The sequence below is a fragment of the Balaenoptera acutorostrata genome, chromosome X (assembly GCF_949987535.1).
Source record: "Balaenoptera acutorostrata chromosome X, mBalAcu1.1, whole genome shotgun sequence".
Classification (NCBI taxonomy): Eukaryota; Metazoa; Chordata; class Mammalia; order Artiodactyla; family Balaenopteridae; genus Balaenoptera; species Balaenoptera acutorostrata.
In genome coordinates this window covers 60,626,165-60,645,966 of record NC_080085.1, presented here as the reverse complement: position 1 = coordinate 60,645,966, position 19,802 = coordinate 60,626,165, and the positions used below count along the sequence as shown (strand labels likewise).

The 19,802-nt window shown below is 41.3% G+C and overlaps 1 protein-coding gene across 2 annotated transcripts in view; it reads right to left on the bottom strand.

The window, feature by feature from the left end:
• Positions 1 to 19,275, bottom strand: part of IGBP1 (immunoglobulin binding protein 1) — a 38,875-nt gene extending 19,600 nt beyond the window's left edge. Inside the window, exons 1-6 of one of the 2 annotated variants that reach the window (XM_057538130.1) lie at positions 19,066 to 19,275; positions 18,385 to 18,678; positions 9,766 to 9,961; positions 7,979 to 8,058; positions 7,152 to 7,264; positions 6,432 to 6,643 (exon numbers count right to left, since the gene is read on the bottom strand). In XM_057538130.1, the coding sequence (XP_057394113.1) occupies positions 6,588 to 6,643; positions 7,152 to 7,264; positions 7,979 to 8,058; positions 9,766 to 9,961; positions 18,385 to 18,678; positions 19,066 to 19,256 (930 nt within the window). In that variant the 5' untranslated portion in view covers positions 19,257 to 19,275 and the 3' untranslated portion in view covers positions 6,432 to 6,587. Of the gene's footprint in view, positions 1 to 6,431; positions 6,644 to 7,151; positions 7,265 to 7,978; positions 8,059 to 9,765; positions 9,962 to 18,384; positions 18,679 to 19,065 lie in introns of those variants that run through there. The other variant, XM_007187649.3, reaches the window with a different exon arrangement.
• Positions 19,276 to 19,802: the final 527 nt, after the last annotated feature.

Sequence of the window (19,802 nt, the reverse complement as noted above, 5' to 3'; positions counted from 1 at the left end):
TCCAGCCAGAGCTGAAAGAATGTTCTAGCCCTGCTCACTTCATGCCACAAGCATGGCACTGGATCTAGGGTGGCCAGGACCTGGGAAGAGACTCGACCTTGAGATGGAGAGCTGACCCAGCCCTGGGGTGGAGCCCAGGTGGGGCAGCAGTGGTGACCATTGCTGGAATTTACTCAAGAGGCGCCCCAGAAGCAGCCCACACTTCTGATGGCAGCAGAGCTGCTGGGTTTCCCACAGCCGCTTTGCTGCATGTGTACCCCAGCCCAAGCTGAATGTTCTGGCCCTGTTCACTCCATGCCACAGTGTGGCACTACAAAAAAAGGAAATTACAGGCCAGTATATTTGATGAATATAAATGCAAAAATCCTCAACAAAATATTAGCAAACCAAATCTAAAAATGTATAAAAAGGATCATACACCACGATCAAGCTGAATTTATTCTAGGGTCACAAGGGTAATTCAATATATGCAAATTAATCAGTGTGATACACCACATTATCAAAAGGAAGGATAAAAATCACATGATCATATCAATAGATGCAGAAAAACCAATGTGACAAAATTCAACATCCATTAATAATAAAAACTCTGAAAGTGGGTATCAAGGGAACATATCTCAACATAATAAAGGCCATTTAGGACAAACCCACAGCCAATGTCATACTTAATGGTGAAAAGCTGAAAGCCTTCCCACTAAATTCTGGAACAAGACAAGGATGCCCATTCTCGCCACTTCTATTCAACACAGTATCAGAAGTCCTAGTCACAGCAATCAGACAAGAAAGAAATAAAAGGCATCCAAATCAGAAGGGAAGAGATAAAACTGTCATTATTTGCAGATGACGTGGTACTATATCTAGAAAACCCTAAAGTCTCCACCCAAAAACTATTAGAACTAATAAATGAATTCAGCAAGGTTGCAGAATACAAGATCAATATACAGAAATCTGTTGCATTTCTATACACTAACAATAAAATATCAGAAAGAGAAAGTAAAAAAAAATCCTGCTTGAAACTGAATCAAAAAGAATAAAATACCTAGGAATAAACTTAACTAAGAAGGTGAAAGACCTATACTCTGAAAACTATAAAACATTTATGAAGGAAACTAAAGATGATACAAAGAAATGGAAAGATATCCTGTGCTCTTGGATTAGAAGAATTAATGTTATTAAAATGCCCATGCTGTCCAAAGCAATCTACAGATTTAATGCAATCCCTATCAAAATACACATGATATTTTTCACAGGACTAGAACAAATAACCCTAAAATTCATATGGAACCACAAAAGATCCTGAATTGCCAAAGCAATCTTGAGGAAAAAGAACAAAGCCAGAGGTATAATGCTCCCAGACTTCAGACGATACTACAAAGCTACAGTAATCAAAACAGCATGGTACTGGCACAAAAACAGACACACAGATTAATGGAACAGCATAGACAGCCCAGAAATAGGCTATGGCCAATTAATCTATGACAAAAGAGGCAAGAATATACGATGAAGAAAAGACAGTCTCTTCAACAAGTGGTGCTGGGAAAATTGGACAGCTACATGTAAAACAATGAGATTAGAACATTCCCTCACACCATATACAAAAATGAACTCAAAATGGATTAGGCTACCTAAATATAAGACCTGAAGCCATAAAACTCCTAGAAGAGAATATAGGCAGAACACTCTGACATAATCGTAGCAATATTTTTTTTGGCTCTGTCTCCTAAGGCAAAAGAAGTAAAAGCAAAACTAAACAAATGGGACATAATTAAACTTAAAAGTTTTTACACAGCAAGGGAAAATATTGACAAAATGAAAAGACAACCTACACAGTGGGAGCAAATATTTACAACTGATGTGACCCATAAGGGATTACTATCCAAAATATTATGAACAGCTCATACAATTCATCATCAAAAAAACAAACAACCCAATAAATGGGCAGAAGACCTGAAGAGACAGTTTTCCAAAGACATACAGATGGCTAACAGGCACATGAAAAGATGCTCAACATCACTAATTATTAGAAAAACGCAAATCAAAACCACAATTAGGTATTACCTCACACCTGTCAGAATGGCTATCATCAAAAAGTCTACAAATAACAAATGTTGGAGAGGATGTGAAGAAAAGGGAACCCTCATACACTGTTGGTAAGAATGTAAATTGGTGCAGCCACTATGGAAAACAGTACGGAGGTTCCTCAAAAAACTAAAAATAGAACTACCATATGATCCAGCAATTCCACTCCTAGGTATATATCTAGAAAAAATGAAAACACTAATTCAAAAAGATACATGCACCCCAATGTTTATAGCAGCACTATTTACAATAGCCAAGAGATGGAAGCAACTCAAGTGCTCATCAACAGACGAATGGATAAAGATGATGTGGTATATATATATGTATATATGTATACATACATACACACAGAGAATGGACTATTACTCAGCCATAAAAAAGAATGAAATTCTGCAATTTGCAGCAACATGGATGGACATAGAGGGTATTATGCTTAGTGAAATAAGTCAGACAGAGAAAGACAAATACTGTATGATATCACTTATATGTGGAATCTAAAAAGTAATACAAATGAACAGATATGAAAAACAGAAACAGACTCACAGATATAGAACACAAACTTGTGGCTACCAAAGGGGGCAGAGGAAAGTGGGGAGGGACAAATTAGGGGTATGGGATTAACAGATACAAACTACTATGTATAATATAGATAATCAACAAGGATATATTGTATAGCACAGGGAATGATACTCATTATCTTGTAATAACTTATAATGGAGCATAATTTACAAATATACTGAATCATTTTGCTATACACCTGAAACTAATATTGTAAATCAACTATACTTCAATTAAAAAACAAATAAAATGCACCTCTTGTAGACAGCATGCAGTTGAGTCTGGTAATCAATCTCTGATTTCTAATTTGAAGGTTTACTCCATTTATATTTAACATAATTACTGACATGGCTGGATTGGGATTTACCATTCTGCTATTGGCTTTCTGTTCATCTCATCTGTTTTTTGTTTCTCCATTCTTTCTTGCCTTCCTCCCTTTTAATTTCTCCATTGGCTTTATAGCTTTCTCTCTTTGCATTATTTTTAAAAAATGCACCTTAGTTTTAGAGCAGTTTTAGGTATACAGTAAAACTGAAAGAAAAGTACACAGCATTCCTATATACCCCCTGCCCCACACAGACACAGCCTCCGCCCACTATCAACATCGAGCCACAGTGGTACATTTTGTTATAATCAATGAACCTACACTGATGCATCATTATCATGCAAAGTCCACAGTTTACATTAGGGTTCACTCTTGGTGTTGTACATTCTATGGATTTGGGCAAATGTATAATGACATATATTCACCATTACAGCATCATACTGAATAGTCTACCTGCCCCCAAAATCCTCTGTGTTTTGCCTATTCATCCCTCCTTTTCCTCTAATCCCTGGCAACCACTGACCCTTTTACTCTCTCCATAGTTTTGCCTTTTCCAGAATGTCAAGTAGCTGGAATCATACAGTATGTAGCCTTTTCAGATTAGCTTCTTTCACTTAGTAATACGCATTTAAGGTTCCTCCATGTCTTTTTATGTCTTGATAGCTCATTTGTTTTTAGCAATTAATATTATTCCATTGTCTGTATGTACCACAGTTTATCCATTTGCCTACTGAGGGCATCTTGGTTGCTTCCAAATGTTGGCAATTATGAATAAAGCTGCTATAAACATTTGTATGCAATTTTTGTGTGGACCTAACTTCAACTCATTTGGGTAAACACCAAGGAGCATGACTGCTTGATAGTATGGTAAGAGAATGTTTAGTTCTGACAAACTGTCTTCCAAAGTGTCTGTACCATTTTACATTCCCACCAACAATGAATGACAGTTCCTGTTGCTCCATTATCCATGCCAGCATTTGGTGTTGTCAGTATTTTGGATTTTGGCCATTCTTATAGGGGTGTAGTGGGATCACTGTTGTTTTAATTTGCAATTCCCTAATGACATATGATGTTGGGCATCTTTTCATATGCTTATTTCCCCTCTATATAATCTTCTTCCATGAGGTGTCTAAGGTCTTTTACTCATTTTTAAATTGGGGTGTTTAGGGACTTCCCTGGTGGCACAGTGGTTAAGAATCTGCCTGCCAACGCAGGGGACACAGGTTCGAGCCCTGGTCCGGGAAGATCTCATGTGCCGCAGAGCAACTAAGCCCCTGTGCCACAACTACGGAGCCCGCATGCCACAACTACTGAAGCCCAAGCGCCTAGAGCCTGTGCTCTGCAACAAGAGAAGCCACTGCAATGAGAAGCCCATGCACCGCAACAAAGAGTAGCCCCCGCTCAACGCAACTAGAGAAAGCCCGCGTGCAGCAACAAAGACCCAACGCAACAAAAATTAAATAAATAAATAAATAAATAAATAAAATTGGGGTGTTTAATTGAGGCATTACTTCACTATCTCTGGGACCCACTGTTTCAAATGGGAAGGTGACAACAATTCATATCATTGTTCTTCTGTGTGTAATATGTACTTTATCTCTGGCTGCTTTCAAGATTCTCTTTTTCTTTTGTTTTCGGCAGTTTGACTATGATGTGCCTATGCTTGGTTTTCAGTGTATTTAAAACCTGCTTAGTTAGGGCTTACTGATATTTCTAAATTTCTAAATTTGTGTTTCACAGATTTGGGGAACATTTCAGCCATCATTTCTTCAATTTTTTTTAATGGCCCCTTCTCTTTCTTCTCTCCTACTGGTATTCCAGTTGTACATATGGTAGACCTTTTTACATTGTTTCACAGGTCATTGAGGCTCTTCATTTTTAACCAATCTTTTTTTTTTTCAGATTGGCTTATTTCAAGTTAACCAACCCTTTCTCCTGTCATTGCCAATCTGCTATTAATCTCATCCAATTTAAAAAAATTGAAATATAGTTGATGTACAATATTATGTTAGTTTCAGGTGCATTACAGTGGTTTGACATTTGCATACATTATGAAATGATCACCACCATAAATCTGGTAACCATCTGTCCCTACACAAAGTTATCACAATATTATTGACCACATTTCTTATGCTGTATATTACACCCCTGTGGCTTTATTTATTTTATAACTAGAGGTTTATAGCTCTTAATCCCCTTCACCTATTTCCCCTCTCCAACCTCCCTCTCCTGTGGCAACCACCCGTTTTTTGTCTGTATCTATGAGTCTGGTTTGATTTTTAAACTTCAGATATTGTACTTTTCTGTTCCAGAATTTTTTGTGCATAGTTTCTACTTCTCTGAGATTTCTTACCTTTTCATTCATTACAAGTATATTTTCCCCTATGCTCTTGAGCCTAGAAATAAGCTGCTTTAAAGTCCTTATCTGCTAATTTCAACATCTGAGTCTTGGGTTGGTCTTCATTGATTGCTTTTCCTCTTGAGTATAAGTCACATTTTCTTTCTTTTTTCCCGTACGTATAGTAGTTTAGGACTGAATCCCAGACTTTGTGAATGGTTATGTTGTAGAGATTACGAATTCTGTTTTGTTCCTCTAAAAAGTACTGATTTTTCATTTTAGTTAGTTTTCATTTGTCTAGAACACAAATTCCAAATTCTGTTTCCTCTGCATTGGGCAGTAGCTGGATTATCCATTCAGTTATTTTAGCTCTATCGAGGGTGCTTGGAGTCGATCCTGTATAGCTTAGTAGTCTGCCAGAGATTTGGGCAGGCTTTATACAATTAGGGCTCCTCCTCTGTGGTTCTATGCTGGGATATCGTCTCAGTTTTCAGTTGCTACAGTCACCCTGAACTCAGTTCTCTCCTTCCTCATCCGATAAGACTGGTTTCTATCCAAGTTTTACCTACATCCATATTACAGCAAGTGCAGCCTGCCCAAGGGTGAAAAGCTATAAAAAAAACAGGAAACCTTTTCAAATGACCACTCTTCTCTTTGTTACAGTGGAAAGAGCATTGGAAGTGGGAATTTTAGGGCCTGTATTAACATCCTGGCCTGGCCACTTTCTAGCTATGTTTACTTTGGGTTAGTTCTCAGACACCATTTCCTCATTCTAAAATGGGAGTAAGAATGTTTGCTTCATGGGGTTGTTAAGAGTATCAAGTGAGATAATACATGAGATAAGGAAAATAGGCTCAGAGGGGCTAGATGATATCCTATCTAAGTGGTAGGAGTAACTGGTTACTCCAGATCTGTCCATGCTTTTTCTGCTATGCCATATTGCTTCCATCTTTCTAATGACTACCAGCTCCACCTTTCCCTCCCAAAGACACCTCCAAGTACCTACCATGATCTAATTACCAAACTGAGCACCAAGAACACAGTAAGCCAAAGTCCTTGCCCTCAAGAAGTTCCAAGTACCATTCCCTTCTTTTTTAAAAAAAATTATTTATTTATTTATTTACTTTTGGCTGTGTTGGGTCTTTGTTTCTGTGCATGGGCTTTCTCTAGTTGCGGCGAGCGGGGTCCACTCTTCATCGTGGTGCGCGGGCCTCTCACTGTCGCAGTCTCTCTTGTTGCAGAGCACAAGCTCCAGACACGCAGGCTCAGTAGTTGTGGCTCACAGGCCTAGTTGCTCCGTGGCATATGGGATCTTCCCAGACTAGGGCTCGAACCCGTGTCCCCTGCATTGGCAGGCAGATTCTCAACCACTGCACCACCAGGGAAGCCCCCCTTCTTTTATAAGTGTTGACTGCCCTACAGTCTATGTCTGATTTTGGTCACTCTCAGGGCCTTCAGATAGCTGTTTTGTTATATTCTGTTCAGTCTGTAATTGTTATCTATAGGAGGGGTTGGCCTGATAGAACCTACTCTGCTGTTACCAGAAGCAGAACTGCTATTTATGGATTTTTGGCTTTGCTATCTAGCTGCTCAGTCTGTTTTTATGCCATGATATTTGGAGAAATTAAAAAACTACGCTGTCCCACTGCCCCCATCCTCCCAAAATCATGTGCTATTTATTTTAATAATAAATGAAATAAAATACTGACTAGAATCTTTCTATTACTCAGAATCTTTGTCCAGATTTCTTTTGCTTCCAAAGGGCAACAATACTTGGTCTGAATTTAATTGCTCGAGAGTTAGGGACCAGTAGTGTAGTAATATAACCACTCTCCTCCCACCCCTCCATACCTGATGTTTTCTTGGCTATACCCTGATCGGGTAATGCTCCAAATTTCTGATGCTGTTCATACCAGTCGTTCACTGTCATAGATGCCAGACTTGGATAACCAGCTCCAAATACTCTGCAAGAATCACACTGCATTTAGAAAAGTAAACATAAATAGCTCTATTACAAAGCCTCTTCTCTTTAGTGATAAAGCCTGTGTCTGTTTCATCCTTGCTCCCCTACCCAGCTATCTTCTGAGGATTTGTGCAAACTCCTGTTAGGATATGTAAAAAGAGGCATCCAGGAAGGAGAATTAAAGGCAAGAGCTTTCATGAGAAGATAAATAGCCCAGAATCATCTCCCAGTAAGCAATCCTGGAGGCTAATGCCCCACAGAGGAGTGATGATACGATGGAAGGAGTATTTATACTTGCAGGGTATAAAAGATACACAGAGGAAGAAGACTCTTCTGCCACCCTATGGAAAAGCATCCCAAAACTCAGAATTAAAACCTAGATAGGCAAATATGTCCTTTTGAGAACTGTAGCTGAAGGAAACAGTGGGAAACAATTTTAAGGTCTACAATTCTGCCTTAGATTCTTTTCTTCTTTCTGTTTTTAATTAGTTAATTAATTAATTTTTGTTGGTTTCCTTTCTAGCCTATTTTTAAGCTCGAGTTTGTGAGGGAAATGTCTGATGAAGACAGACAAAGTTATCAGAGGAGATAATATCCCTCTGATGAAAGAATAGCCTCCCCAGGTGAAGCCATTACCTTCTGTTACTCATGCACTGTAAATGAACCATAAAAGCAGGGGGCTTGCAAAGGCAACCCACTTTTTAATACTACCTACTTGGCTTGGGCCATGTTCCGAGTGAGAACAAACGGTTTCATTGGAGGCCTGTCCTGACGAGATGAGTGAGAAGTTGATGCCTAAAAAGGAAATTAATTATCAGAAGTGTACTTGTCATTCTGCCCACCCCACTATGCAGGCTCTTATGTCTTTAGGTGCTTGAAAAGCCCTATTTATCAGTCTCTAAGATATATCTGCAGAATACTAATGGTGGAGGTTGGTTAGCTCTCCTGAGGTGGCCCAAGTATCTTGCTGGAAAGGGAGGAAGAGAAAGCTCTCCCAGGAATCATTTCACCACAAGTGAAAAATTACTTGACTTTAAAATACTCCCCTCCAAAGAGGAAGATTCCAAAGCCTTCTTCCATGTTCCATCTAAAACCCTTGAGCTCAATTTGAAGCCCCTTTCCTTAGCCTGGCCTTCAGTGCTAAAGTTGAATTATGAAGACCCTTCTGCTAAAACCCTGTCCAATGTAATTTTTTTTAATGTCTGAAACATTTATATTAACATATTTCCATACAAATAACCCAATGAAAGTTTAGTATTAGTTGTTTTGTTTGTTTGGTTTTTTATACTGCAGGTTCTTATTAGTCCAATGTAATTTTGCTATTAATTGTCATGAGCTCCCTAGGGTGTTTTAGAAGCAGATGTTCCTAAATGCAAGGGGGGGGGGGAGAATGGGTTAGTATCTTTCATATATAGGTGCATAGAAATGTTTCAAGGAAACTTGGCTGTCCAGGGGCACACCAAAACAAACTATGGTCAAAGAAAAGATGTTCACTTGGTTCTAAACTCCATCACTTCCAGAGCCAACCCCAATACCAAATGAGAGAGCATAAAAACAAAAAACTAAGGAGATGGGAGGATCCAGAAGAGTCCAGCCTCATGATGCCTGAAAACTACTCATCTAGATATGCCCAAGGGGCCTTAAGGCTTTAGAATACTAATTGTTCATTCTTTGATCCTTTCACATGAGAAACTAGGTTGATGTTACCCTGAGGCAAAAGCTCCTGGGCTAATTAGTGCAAATCGAATTAGCAAGAGGTTTCTCTGAGGACTTAAATGCCTGCGACTAGCTGATAAATTCAACTCAATTCATGTTATATTCTGAACCAAAAAATAAGTGGCAGCAGAGCCTAATATTTTGAAGCAGCAGCTCCAAAACACAGTTATGATCTTCAGAGACAGCCAAAGTGGGGTTACACCAAGTTTTCTTTACCAATATGCCCGACATTTTGTGCACAGAGATGTCCTTGCTGTGTTTCATACTTGGGTGACCTAAGGTGTGAGAGTGCAGCATTGTCTAAGGTTAAATCCTGGTTTCTCCCCCAACCTAAACACATTCCATGTCTTTTGATTTATCTTCTTTTTACTCTTTTCTCTCTCTTCTCCAGTCACACTCTTCTTCTTCATTCCCATCCTATCCCTCTTCCTGTTTATTACAGTCAAGCACAGGTATTCAAGGCCCACCTCTCTATGCCTTCCTTCAGCAGTCATGACTGCTCACAGCCCAAACCAATTTTCACTTCAGAGAAGCCTCCCTCCCTCCTGGCATGTCACAAAATTACAAAAGACTGGAAGTGTGTTACAGGTTAGAAAGCACTGGGGAACGATACTATAAGCTAGAAAGCAAGCTATCCTAGTGAACCTTCAGCCTTCCTCCACTAACCTTAATAAGAACAATGATTTTATGGAGACTTAAAAGGATTTTCGTTTGATTACTCTCCTGTAGAAGATTCAAATCTCGGACAGTAGCTTTTTGAGCGATATAGGCAGTGACCAGGCTTACCTCTTTGGAAGAGTCTTTTCCTCTCAGGATCTTTATTTCCTGGTCAATGCTCTCAATCTCTTCTAAGCTGATGCCAATCCACCTTCGAAGGTGAAGGAGGTAATACTCACGAATACGTTCATCATCTGCTTGACCACTTTCCACAGCAGATTTCAGTGCAGACAACCTATGCTCCGCCTCCTTCTTCTGCTTGTATCTGTTCCACAGAAATGCATTAGCCAGGAACTTAAAAATAAAGAGGTGTTCCTTCAAAAGCAGGCCACAATACAATTTTACCTTTACAAATGACCAGGGACACCGATTTCCATTTAGGCAAAAATACAGATTCTATGCCTCAGAATTTGCCACCAAGGCAGTTCTCTCAAGACGAGAAGGCAAGGAAGGGATCAGCAGAAGGTGAGAAATACATTCTGAAACCAGAAAAATTTCGAAGTAACCTGATCTGAGCAACGCTTCCCGTCATATTTTGAGATGGGAGTGCCTTAGTAATTTTATGACAACAACCTTTACTAGGTTGGGTGCTTAGTATATACAATGTCCATTTGGGAATTACAGCTTCAAATAGTCATAGAATCTTAGGGGTCATTTACCTGCCATTGATGCAGGAATTCCTTGTGAAACAGCCTAAAAAATGGTCATCTCTTCTTTTCTTCTGGGCAAAACATTTCCAGCTCCTCTAACTCATCCTAGTATAATTTGAAGACTCATATCCACCTTGCCTGCCTTTTTCAAGATGCATTCTAGGGCTTCCCTGGTGGCGCAGTGGTTGGGAGTCTGCCTGCCAGTGCAGGGGACACGGGTTCGAGACCTGGTCTGGGAAGATCCCACATGCCGCGGAGCGACTACGCCCGTGAGCCACAATTGCTGAGCCTGCGCGTCTGGAGCCTGTGCTCCGCAACAAGAGAGGCCGCGATAGTGAGAGGCCCGCGCACCGCGATGAAGAGTGGCCCCCACTTGCTGCAACTAGAGAAAGCCCTCGCACAGAAACGAAGACCCAACACAGCCATAAATAAATAAATAAATAAAATTAAAAAAAAAAAAAAGGTGCATTCTAGTATGTCATCTATCACTCATTGGACAACTATTTACTGAGTACCTGTTGTGACTGGTACTGTTCTCAGTGCTTGAGACACAACAGTGCATACAAGAAAGTTCTTGCTCTCCTGAAACTTTCATTCTAGTGTGAGAAGACAGACAAAAAGAAATAGATGAGTCAGGTGGTGGTGAAGTGCTCTGAAGAAGCAAAAAAAGCAAGGTAAAGTGGATAGAGTGATGGTGTGAAAGTAGGGGTGATCAGGAGAGACTTCTTTGAAGAGATGACATTTGAGCAAAGACTTCAAGGAAGTAAGGATGGAAGCCATGCCAGTATCTGAAACAGTGTTCTAAGGGGGGAAAGCAAATATGAAGGTCCTGGGGTGGGAGAGTGCTGGCCTGACATGTTTGAGAAATAGCAAGGAGGTCAGTGTGGCTGGCATGGCGTGAAGAATAATAGGAAGTGAGGTCAGAGAGATAGCCAGGGCCATAATTTGTAGAACCCTGTAGGCCAAGAAGACACAAAATATCAAATGTCATGATATTTTGAGAAGAGAAAGCCACTGGAAGCTTTAAAATAGAATACATGAAATGAACTTTTTTTTAATGGACTACTCTGTTGTGTGTAGACTGTGGGGGGGGGTGGGTGGGAGGCAAGGGTGGAGCAGGAAAATCAATTAAGAGGATATTGCCACAATCCAGGCAAGAGACAGCGACTTGAAATAGGGAGGTGGTGAGATGTGGACGTAATTAAAATATAACAGTATTTGTTGATTTATTGGATGTAAGGTCTTGAGGCAAAGAGAGGAGTCAAGGGAAAACTCCACAACTTCCAAGAGAAGTATCTTGAAATATCTATGTCTGGAACCCCACTCTAGACCTCCAGAATCAGACGCTCCTCTGTGGGTGTTCACCCAAATCTGGAGTTCTTAACCTGAGGTCCACAGACAGAGTTTGGAGGGAGGGGTGTTCTTGAACTCCCCCAAATGTTGTATAGAATTCTACGTGTATGCTTCTTCTTCTTCTGTTTTTTTTTTTTTTTTTTTTTTTTTTTTTACTGGGGAGAGTTTAAGGAGGTCCATGACCCACAAAAAGTCAAGAACCTCTGCTCTGGAAACATTCTTTATTATAAAAACTTTTAGGCTCTTCTGCTCCTTTTAATCAACAAGTGGGCACTTTATGTAATGTTACAAATAACTGTCACAGCACCATCATAGGTGGCCTTCTGAGTAAAACACTACACAGGTCAATTCCTAGTTAATGAATGCTATTACAGATATCACTTGAGAACATTTAACTCTGGTGCCACTCTTACCCCCACCCTCTTTCCTGGATGTACCTAAGTCAGGAAAAAAAGAAAAAAAAATACACACACACACACACACACACACATATATATATCAGGGCCTTAGAATGTATGTAATCCAGGGTAAATTCTTGGTTAGTCTACTGGGCCTTTGAATAAGGTTCCTGTGCTTCCTTTCCCATCCTCTGCATGCATGCAGTCTAGTCACACTCTCTGGTCTTTCCTTCTTCTCTACTTCCTTTGCTTCTATGACTTTGCTCCTAGTCATCTTTGGGACTTCTAAGTTCCTGAACTCCTATTCTTTGAGGCCAGTGTTTTTTAAACCTTTCTGTCTTAGCAGAAGAACCCTTTCTTCTTATGAGAGCTTATTTGGAACTCCAAAAAGTAATAAAAGATAAAATCCGCCTTGGTTAAATCAGAGGAGGGCTCCCAACATGCCCCCTACCCAGGCACTGTGGTGGAATCTTAGGGCTCGAAGGAACAGATTGTAAACCACCGTCCTAGACCTTTGTCACTGTTCTAGATTTCCTATGGTGAGCCACTGCATGCAAACACTCCCTATCATCCTAGAATTCCCCAGTGCCTGTCACCCTTCTGACTCTGGGCAACTTTCATCATTCATTCCCCTTTTCTGCTCCCAAGCTGCTGAAGAGAGGTAACGAATTACAAATTTGTGTCAAATGAGTCAACTACAAATTCATATGATCAAACTTCAGCGGAACGGTCACTCTTGTTCAGCTATCTTTTTGCTCATCTTTTGTGGATTCCATGCCACCATCATGCTCACCAGATGGCCAGCCAATGTAGAAATTCAATTTCCCTTTTTACCTTAAAATCTCTATAGCTTCACCTTTCCTCCTCTCCTCTTGCCTTTAAGGAGCTAATGTTGTTTTTACCATTCCACTTTGGCTATCAATCCTGTCCCCACCCACATTCTTCCAAGCCTCACTCAATCAATCATCCTCCCTGTCATTAGCAGTCACAATTTTTCACCCTACTGGTGCCTTTCCCCTATCCTAGAAACACCTTCCCTCGATCCATGTTCTGCCTTTTCAAATGACCACTCTTCTCTCTTTTCTAAACAGCACTAGAACTGGGAATTTGAAGACCTGAGTTTAAAGCCTGGCCACTTACCAGCCATGTAACTTTGGACAAGTCAGTACTCAGAGCCCATTTCCTTATTTCTAAAACGGGATAATATCTGCTTCATGGGGCTGTTAAGAGGATCAAATGAACAATATTCATGAAAGTGCTTTGTAAGCAGCAATATATTGTTATCTGATGGGAAAAATTGAGGTTAAGGGGGGCTAGATGATGCCCCATCTACTAGGTGGCAGAAATTGGACTGGTCACCCCAGGTCTGACTCCAAAGCCCAGGCTTTTTCTGCTATACCATATTGCTTCCATCTTTCTGATGACCACTCTATCTGTCCTTCCCAAAGATACCTCAAGTACCTACTATGATCCAATTACTGGTTGGGTACCAAGGATATAATGATATAATCAGGATACTAAGGATATAATTAGTCAAGGTCTCTGACCTTTAGAAGTTCCAAGTCTAGAAAATAACAGATTGCTATGGCCTTATAAGTAACATAAACTAAGTGCTACAGTATCTGGGAGGGGAGACAGGTAGAGAGAAGCTTCAAAGAGGACATGACATTTGTCCTCTCTCTTCCCCAGGCTTCTTTCTATAAGTACTTTTACCTGTACCTTGTTGAGTCTCTTACCTCTGCTCTTTCTTTCCTCTTCCTTCTCCCTTAATTTGCCCCAAGGTTTTATCCTTGGCTTTTTTTTTCTCTCTACATGTTTTTTCTTGGCAAACTATCCACACCCAGCGACACGCCTGAATTTTTAGCACTAGCAGCAGAACAGTCTGATGAGTTTTAGTTACACATTTCCATCTGTCTATGAACATGGCTATCCAGTTGTCACTTGAGGACCTAAATTCAGTAAATTTAAAACTAGACTCATTACTTGCCCAGCTTCTACTTCTCCATTTCTGTCGAAAGAATGTAGGTACAGTTAATCAAGACTTACACTTACACCTCAAAGATGGGAATTAGAGTAGAGAAGATACGTGAAGAAACAGGTTTTGAGGGAGAGAGAGGACATACCATTTAGGTGTTTTATGTAGGATGGCCTCACTGTGTAAAGTCATGAGGTGGGGGATGGAAGACTTACAGAAACTAAATGAGGATTTGAACAATTTGTTTTCTAATCATATAAATGCTTCTTGCAAAAGTAATATCTCTGATAGTTGTAACTTCATTTTTATCACTTCTTCCCAGTTGAAGTACTATTATAACACGTTAACTTGTCTTTCTGCCCCTCTCTTCCCTTTCAATGTTCCATACACATCACTTCCTTACAGTCCTCCAACCATACTACTCTTAGCTTCTGCCAAATCAGACTATTCTCCATTTCCTGTACATACCTCCAACTACCCTGCCTTGGGCTTTTGCTCATGTTGTTCCCCCCTGCTTGTCAAGAATAAATATTTTTTGCGCACCTTCTATATACCAAGTCCTGTGCTAGACATACCACAGAGAACAAGAGAGAAATGGCTCCTGCTCTCATGGAGTATACATTCTAGTAGGGGAGAAAGACAAAGCCCAGAAAGACAGATAAATGAAGAACATTCTATGCAAAGAGAACAACATGTACAAAGACTCTGTAGAAGGAAAGAACTGGATCTGTTCAGAACTGAAAGAAGGCTATTACGGCAGCAGTCTAGTGAACAAGGGGAGTATGATATATGACGAGATTGGAGAGAGGCAGATGCCAGATCATCCAGGTCTTTATAGTTAATGGCTTGGATATTTCAGATGAGAGATGCTGGTGTCCTAGATGAAGGTATGATAGTGGAGAAAGAGAGAAACAGAAGGACATAAGGTACATTTTGTAGCTAGAACTGGCAGGCCTTGTTGATGGACTGGATGTGGCAATTCAGAAGGGAGGAACTGAAGCTAACTCCTAGGTTTCTGGCTTAAAACCTGGGTGAGTGGTGGTCTGTTTATTGAGATGGTAAAGACATGAGTGTGGGGGTACATTTGGGGATTAAAAAGCCAGCAGTTCAATTTAGGGCATGTTAAGTTTGAGATATCTGTGAAACATCCATGTATGGTGTTCAAAGTCACGAGAGGTCTGTGTTAGTGATATAAATATGGGAGCCATTAGCGAAAAGATAGTGTTGGTATCTCGTCTGTCAGGCATTAAAAAAAAAAGGTCAAAGATCAAGCTTTCTAACCAAAGAAATGCAAATCAAAACAATGAGGTATCTTTCCTGCTTGCCCATATGGATTTTCTAGGTGTTGCCATTCAATACTGTTGCAGTGGGACATACTTTGAAACTTTGTTATTGTGGAAAGCAATATAATTACCATCAAGAGTCAAAATATTCAAACCTTTTGATTTAGGCACTGGTCCTTCTAGAAATCTGTCCTACAGGAACAGTGACAGATGCAGTTATGTTTCCTCATAACATTACTTAGAATAGCAAATAAAAAAATCAACCCATAAACAGGCTAAGCATTTGACAATAAAAGATTAGTTTAAATAATTATGATATGACTGTAAGCTGGAATACTATTTAACCATTAAATACCATGGCTTCAAAAGACATGGGGAAATCAAAACAGGATGTTAGGTTTAAAAAAAAGGATAAAAAAACTATATATATGGTATTCTTCCAAATTTATTAACTAAAATAACTATGTATCTGGAAGGAAATACATCAGATAGTTAACAAAGGTCATCTCTGAGTGCTAGGATGAAGACTTACTTTTAATTTAAAAAATGTTCTGTTTTCCAACTTTCTACAATGAGTATTATTACTTTTACATTCAGGCTAACCTGTAATTTGCATTTTTAACCATCCTTCTAGTCTCACCTCAAATGCTACTACATTCGGAAACCTTTTCCTTAACCCTCCAACCAGATGTGATCACTCCCTGGTCTTTGTCCACAACACCATCTGTATCTCTCTAGTGCATTTACAGTCTTTTTTTTTTTTTTTGGATATATTACGATTATTTGGATACCAAACTCACTGTTTAAACTACCTGTTACATGCCAATGGGCTGCCCCTACCTTCTTACAAAGGACATGATACTGAATTCCACTTCATATCAGTCTATCCCATTTCCTCAAAAATCATTCTCCGTCACTCACTAGCTCTTAACCATACTTTATTATTCTTTAAAGCCCTTACCACCTAAAATCACATTTTTATTTAGTAGCTTACTGTCTGTCTCCTCCAACAAAACAAGAGCTCCATGAGGGCACGGACTTTGTCTGGGTCTCCATTACTTAGCACACAGTAAAGGCTCAATAAATATGTTAAATGAACCAATCAATTTTCAGCTCTCTAGACCAGGCCTCTCCTCTGAGCTTCATGCTACAGATACCTTGACTTGGATGTCTCCTAGGCACCTTAAATGCAACATGTCTCCATATACAATTCATACTCTCCCCTATCTGTTCTTCCTCTTCTATTCCCCCATCTCAATGAGTTCCACAGCCACCCACCTACATCAGAAACATGGACATCTTCCTTGCTGCTTCATCCTACCCTACCTGTCACAACCAATTGATCGTTTTCTACAGATTCAACCCTATTAATAAATATATCCCCTCCATCCCTTCTGCCATTGCAGTAGTAAGGTCTCATCACCTCTGTGACCTAACTGGATCTAATCTTCTCTCTCAGAATGCTTCCTAACTGCTGCCAGAGTATGCTAGTTAAAATGTAAATATGACCTTGCTACTCTTTAAGGAAAAAAAAAAAAACCTCCAGTGGATCCCTAGTCACCAAACAAATCTCAAGCTCTTTAGCATGGCCTAATAATAGGTAACATTCTTAGAATATTTACTATGTAACAGACACTGTGCTAGCTGTTTTATGTGGTTTATTTTATTAATGCCTCTTAACCCTATGAGATAGGTACCACTGTTACTTAGACTTCACATATGAGGAAACCTGAGGCTCAGACAGGTTACATAAGTTACCCAAAGTCCAATGGCTTATAAGTAAAGCTGGGTCTCAAACCCAGGTCTCTCATTCCACGACCTGTACTCAGCTACAAAGATACAATAGCTGACTTTGAGTGCTTACTGTATCAGACAATGTGGTAAGAGCTTTTTATGCATTTCTCTTCTATTTTATAGGACCTATTATTATCCAATTTGACATCTGGGGAAGTTAAGGCACTGAGGGATTAAGCAATCTACCCAAAATCAGAATGATTAAATTTTGGAGCTGGGATTCAAGCCCCTTTCCCAAGTTCTCAGGAACAAGGTCGTTCTTTCACCTTCCTCACACCCCAAGCTCTCCTTGGTCTGAACCCTACAACATTCTTCAGCATCATTCTTTCCCCTTCTTCAACACCCACTTTGTGTTCTAGCATCACCTAATTGCTTACAGTTGTTCCCCACCCCAGCACTGTGGTCTTTAATGTCCCTGTAGCTTTACTAATGCTATTATCTCTGTTGGCTAAAGCCCTCCTTTCCTCTTCCTCTAGATGATACTCCTATGCATCCTTAAACAACTCAGCACAGGAGTCACCTCGTCCATGGAGCCTTCTCCTCTCTCCTGCTCCCTCTTTGGTTAGGTGCCCCTCCTGTCTGCTCTCCCGATACCTTGTGCATTTCCCTATCACATCATTTTATAATTTATACCGTTTCTATGCCTCTTTTCCTCACCACACTGTATGCTCCTCCAAGGCAGAGACCACCCATATTCAGACAAATGCCCATACTCAGTTTGAATCCCCAGTGCCTAGCATAGCTCCTAAACACTGTGAGCGCTCTTTGTAAAAAACTAAACTAAGAGAGTAAGCAAGGTGTTCAAGGTCACATAATGAAGCTATGACAGTACTAAGATTAGTTCAGGATGTTACACACCTGATCCAGTATTGTTAGAACAGAGCTTCTCCATCAATTGACCATAAGTGGACTTGTGCCCTTCAGAGATACTTACCTCACTGTACCATGTGAGTATTGCTGTGCTGTGATGTGGGAGAGACTGGGAGACACTCTGCTAAACTACATTGCTGTCGTTGGCAACCATAAGGTGCTAGGGGTCTGACAGTTAGGTATGATCATTTCAACCAAGGCAGAGGCTTCTTGAAAAACTCAGGAGTTTGCTCTCACCAGGGCCTATGCTAAATAAGAACCTAAAGAGTGACACACACCATTGTTTCCCACCCCCCCCAGAAAAAAAAAACATGCACCCCTCCCCCCCAACAGCACTGCCATTGGGCAGTCCTCAAATGACCCACCTCTCTATTTTAGCCTGTCTCTGGGATGCCATAGCAACGAGGCTAGGATAGGCCATGGAGGAATCAGCAGTGTTATTTCCAGCGGAGTTGGTCTTGGTTTTGGGCAGCTCAAACTCTGCCACATGATAGTATTGGCACTGAGTTAAGTAGTTTAAAAAGTGTTCTCGAGCCCACTGCAAATGATCTAGACGCTTGCTGGGGTTGACTTGTTTCATGGCGAATGCTCCTTGAAATGCTGGTACCATCAGGTACTTCAGATCGGTGGAAGCAATCTCTTCCAAATCTTCATTTCGGCTGGAAAGAGCAAAGAGGAGGCTGTGAAGTCTGGCTGGGCATTCAAACTGTGGCCCTGGCTTCCGGGGGGAGGGAAGGGCTGGGGTGGGGGTGGGGGTGGGACAAAGGGAGGAGGCACCGGGAACAGCTGCCAGTTTTCTTCACTGACAGTGGCTGAGCGCTCTCACCCAATGCCTATGCAAATAGCCAACACTAGGGAGCAGAGTCGTGTAATATTAAGGATCTCGGAAGAGAGGTGGAGAATGTAAACAATGTACACAAGGTCGCAGTGGGAGGTAGGAAAGAAAGGCTCCGGGTTTTAAAGGTCTCCTCCACCCAGGGTCAATGGTTCCGCCCTTGGTAACTATTATTACCTACGTTCCCAGTCGTACTACCCTCTCCCCATACCTGAACAAGTCGAGCTCCAATAACATTTCGGCAGCCTTCTTCAGGAGGTCCAGTCCCTTGAACACCTTATCTTGGATGATCCGGGAGCCGGTGGGTTCAGTCGCGACTTCCACTTCGTCCAGAAGCTGCTTGCTGGTTTCGAACAGCTCGGGGAGCCGCGGCAGCTGTAACTCGTCTTCGGCTGTTGCCATCTTGGAGCTGAGAAGAACACGGAAGACCTCACTTCCGGCCCTGCGACAGATGGGCTGGGCTGTCAGCAACGAAACCGGAAGGGGCGTAGCATTGGTCCAGTGGCTCCATTGCTACCCAAGCGTCGGACGACTGCCAGAAGCGGCTTTTAGCTAAACCTAGCAACCGTTTCCATAGACTCATTTTACCAGGCTGCCTATTACCAGTAGTAGGCATCTGTTACAGACACACAACGCGCAAACAAACAAGCAAACCCTAGGTGCTGCTTTTCGCGTGGCCGCTCGTCGCCGATCCGGGTCTGGGCAGTGCCGTAGGCTCTGAAGCGCGGCTGTGACGAGGCTGAATTCGGAGCTAGGGCGGGCGCGAGAGGGTAGGCGCGGGCGCGCCCCCGGAGTCCGCCAGGCGTGCGCCTTACCTCGCAAGGCTCTCCCTGGCCTGAAGGGCCGGGGCGGCCAGGGTCGTGCAAGTAGCGCCCCCCTCCGGCTTCCGTCCACCCAGCAGCTGGAGCTCTGGGTTCCTCCCAGCCAATCCTCGCCTGCTCTCTTCCC